Source organism: Telopea speciosissima, unplaced genomic scaffold (assembly GCF_018873765.1).
Source record: "Telopea speciosissima isolate NSW1024214 ecotype Mountain lineage unplaced genomic scaffold, Tspe_v1 Tspe_v1.1071, whole genome shotgun sequence".
Taxonomy (NCBI): domain Eukaryota; kingdom Viridiplantae; phylum Streptophyta; class Magnoliopsida; order Proteales; family Proteaceae; genus Telopea; species Telopea speciosissima.
The window spans coordinates 2,753-5,877 of record NW_025318407.1 but is presented as its reverse complement, the minus strand read 5'-3'; the positions used below and the strand labels follow the sequence as shown (position 1 = coordinate 5,877).

The following is a 3,125-nucleotide window of genomic DNA, read 5'->3' as shown; positions in this document are numbered from 1 at the left end:
TAATGCAATCATAATTATAAGGTGAATGAAAACTTTATATATTAATCAATTTTATGGACATTTCCAATAGGCGATGGAGGGGGTGTTTTGGGACGAGAGAGAGAGAGAGATGCCGGTGGGTTGCAACGGCAAATGGGAAAAGAGAGAGTGGGAAGGGAGAGTGTGGCTGCAGTGTAGAGAAAGGAATTGCAACGAGTGATGGGATGAATGGTTGAGATGCAGAGAAGGGTATTTGACGATCAATAAGTTGCTAGTGATCAATAAGATGTAACATTTAATATTCTACTACACACAGCACATCATTTTGAATATGGATCATTTGCACGTACCGATAGGTGAACGTACATGTGAGAGCCAACCACCTGTCCTATTTTTGCCATTTACAAGGGGAGGAGGGGTTTTTATGGAAATCAAATTAAAATGTGATTGGCTCTCACATGTACGTTCACCTGTTGGTACGTGCAGAGGAACTGAACTCATCATTTTCCTTAATATTAATAATAATATTAAAAAATAAAATAAAAATCTAAAATGCTTCATTATCAAATATAGTGAGAAATTTAAGTAGTTTATACTATATATCATATTGGATTGTGATTACCAAAGTTTCCTTTATAGGTTTAAAAATTTTCTCCTCCCTTCCCTTTAATTTCCCTTGCAACCAAACAAAGCTTTAATTTATAATGAGAGAAGGGATTAGCCCAACCCCTCTTTTTATTTGATTTTGTATAGTATTTTCATTGGAGATAACTAGCACAAACACATCAATTTGGATCCTCTACTGCCCCCTGCCCGTCATGCGCCATGTTGCGCAGACACAATAAGGCGCACAATTACCACCTTACCCCCACTCGGGCAGGGAAAAGGTGGTAATTGCTCGTCTTGCTGTGGCTATGCAGCACAGCGCAGGACGGGCAGGCAGCAGTAGAGGATCTAGGTCCCAAACACATACACCTTCCCACAATGTGGTGAAAATTGAGTTGACAAATTGTGGGCTTGGTAGTTCTGGCTATGGGCTTGGACTGGCAATTCACTGGAGCTATGCAATTTTAAGTGATGATTTGGGATGGAGTGCCTCAAAAGAAAATCATGAATGATGCTTGTGCCATCACAGGGATCCACACACATGACACAGCCCATCCTTTTGTAACCTTGTGGCAAGCCAAGCATTGACAAACTTAATTGTTATGAAAACTAGTGACAGATAGATTTCCTTTTTTGCTCAATTGAAGAGGTATGATATAGCAAAAATTGCAACATTTCTTTGAATGGGAGAAAACTTCCCATTCATATCAGCATGAATCACATCTCAGAAAAAAAAAAAAAAAAAAAAGAGAAAAAAAAACAAGAAACCCCCTTAATCAACAGTAAATGTAGTCTCTATTTGAATCAACAAAGTATTCAATAACCATGATGAAAATCAGGCTCGGATGTGTACACAAAAGGTCCCACCGAGTACAAATGTATGTTATCCTCCGGAAGAATACGGGGCAACAAAAGAGGTGCACCACTCATTCCCTTCTTGATATCAGTTGGAACACGGCATTTCCTCAAGGGAGAACTGTTCAGGTAAGCCTTACACCCTGTGAGAATCCCTTTGAATTCAAGCTCTTCAAGTGCCGAGGGATACAACTTTGCTAAGAAGTAACCATTCTTGTCTGTTTTATTGCTGATGACAGTGATGACTGATTCATATCCATTCTCATCGACCACTAAACATGTTACTCTCCCCTTGGCTCCTACAAACCACACAAGAAGAAATTGATCAGAAGAAAAGAAACAAAAAAGTGTTTCAAGCAGAGATCAGAAAGACAGCGTGGGCCAATGGGTGATCGAGCAATATGTGAGTATAGCAAAGATCAGAAAGATAGCGGGTCAACGGGTGATCAAGCTATATGCAAGTATAGCAGAGATAAAAAAGACAACGGGTCAACGGTTGATCGAGCTATATGTGAGTATAGCAGAGATTACTGTCTCAACAGGTGATTGAGCTATATGCGAGTACACCAGTGATTAGAAAGACAGCGGGTCAATGGGTGATCGAGCTATATGTGGGTATAGCAAAGATCAGAAAGATAGCGGGTCAATGGGTGATCGAGCTATATGCGAGTATAGCAGAGATCAGAAAGACAACGGGTCAACAGGTGATCGAGCTATATGCGAGTATAGCAGAGATTGCTGTCTCAACAGGTGATTGAACTATATGCGAGTATAGCAGAGATAAAAAAGACAACGGATCAATGGGTGATCGAGCTATATGAGAATATAGCAGAGATCAGAAAGAATAAATTGATCAAAAGTTGTTCTACATTTTAAAACATAAGAAGAAAAGAACAAAAAAAAGTGATTCAAGCAAGTTGATATGGGATTACCTTCGATGGGAAATTGTTTTGTGCCTGTTTTGCAATAGATAACTCCCTGTACGCCAATGATTTCCTTGAGCTTACCACCAGAGGCAACAGTAGAATTTGAAGCATCGATTGTGAGTGTGAAGAAGGCGAGGGAGAGGAGGAAGAGGATGACAAGCTTGAGGGCCATGATTGCCTCTGCTTCTGTATGTATGAATATTTAGATTTGGTTTGGAATGGTGATTACCAACTGGCATTATCATTATGTATTAATAGCTCAATCAATCAACCGCACAATGGCAATTTTTAATTGGATGTTTTTATGATTTAAGATCTTGTGTGTTCAATTAAATATAATTTAAAGAAAGGAATGGAATAACATAGATGCACGACACTAAGGGGTCAAGTTTATGGGTGGCACGTACTGTTTTTCTTTCTCTTTCAATGGTTTGGAGTCTGTATGTACATTCAAATCTTTGCATCTCATCACTGTTGGCAGATTACTTGAACAGAAGTTTTAGAAGTTTGGTTGGGTCAGCTGTTGACAATGTTGAACTAGACCGCTTCTCGATGCGGTTTATTTTTTGATAAGGTGAAATCAAAATCGAACCAGATAGGAATCAACCAAAATTAGAATCATTTGCATTCGATCTGGTTTTTCTGGTTTCTATTCGATTTTCATTATCCGATTCATAATCGGTTTACATGCGGTTTATAATGCTGGTTTGGGAAATAGTAATGAAGACATCCTCAGTTTTGCAAACTCTATATATTCCC

General features: G+C 39.0%; 1 protein-coding gene across 1 annotated transcript; it reads right to left on the bottom strand.

Annotated features, from left to right (window-relative positions):
- Nucleotides 1-1,401: 1,401 nt before the first annotated feature.
- LOC122648427 (protein SEED AND ROOT HAIR PROTECTIVE PROTEIN-like) lies at nt 1,402-2,538 on the bottom strand. Its single transcript, XM_043841641.1, has 2 exons — nt 2,373-2,538; nt 1,402-1,739 (listed from the first exon to the last, which is right to left on the bottom strand). The coding sequence occupies exons 1-2, from the start codon at nt 2,536-2,538 to the stop codon at nt 1,402-1,404; spliced, it is 504 nt and encodes a 167-aa protein (XP_043697576.1).
- Nucleotides 2,539-3,125: the final 587 nt, after the last annotated feature.

Bases quoted from the DNA above. Each gene is read 5' to 3' on its own strand.
- LOC122648427 (XM_043841641.1), bottom strand. From the start codon at position 2,538: ATGGCCCTCAAGCTTGTCATCCTCTTCCTCCTCTCCCTCGCCTTCTTC. The intron at 1,740-2,372 runs GTAATCCCATAT...TGTGGTTTGTAG, and splicing joins AAAACAATTTCCCATCGAAG to GAGCCAAGGGGAGAGTAACA.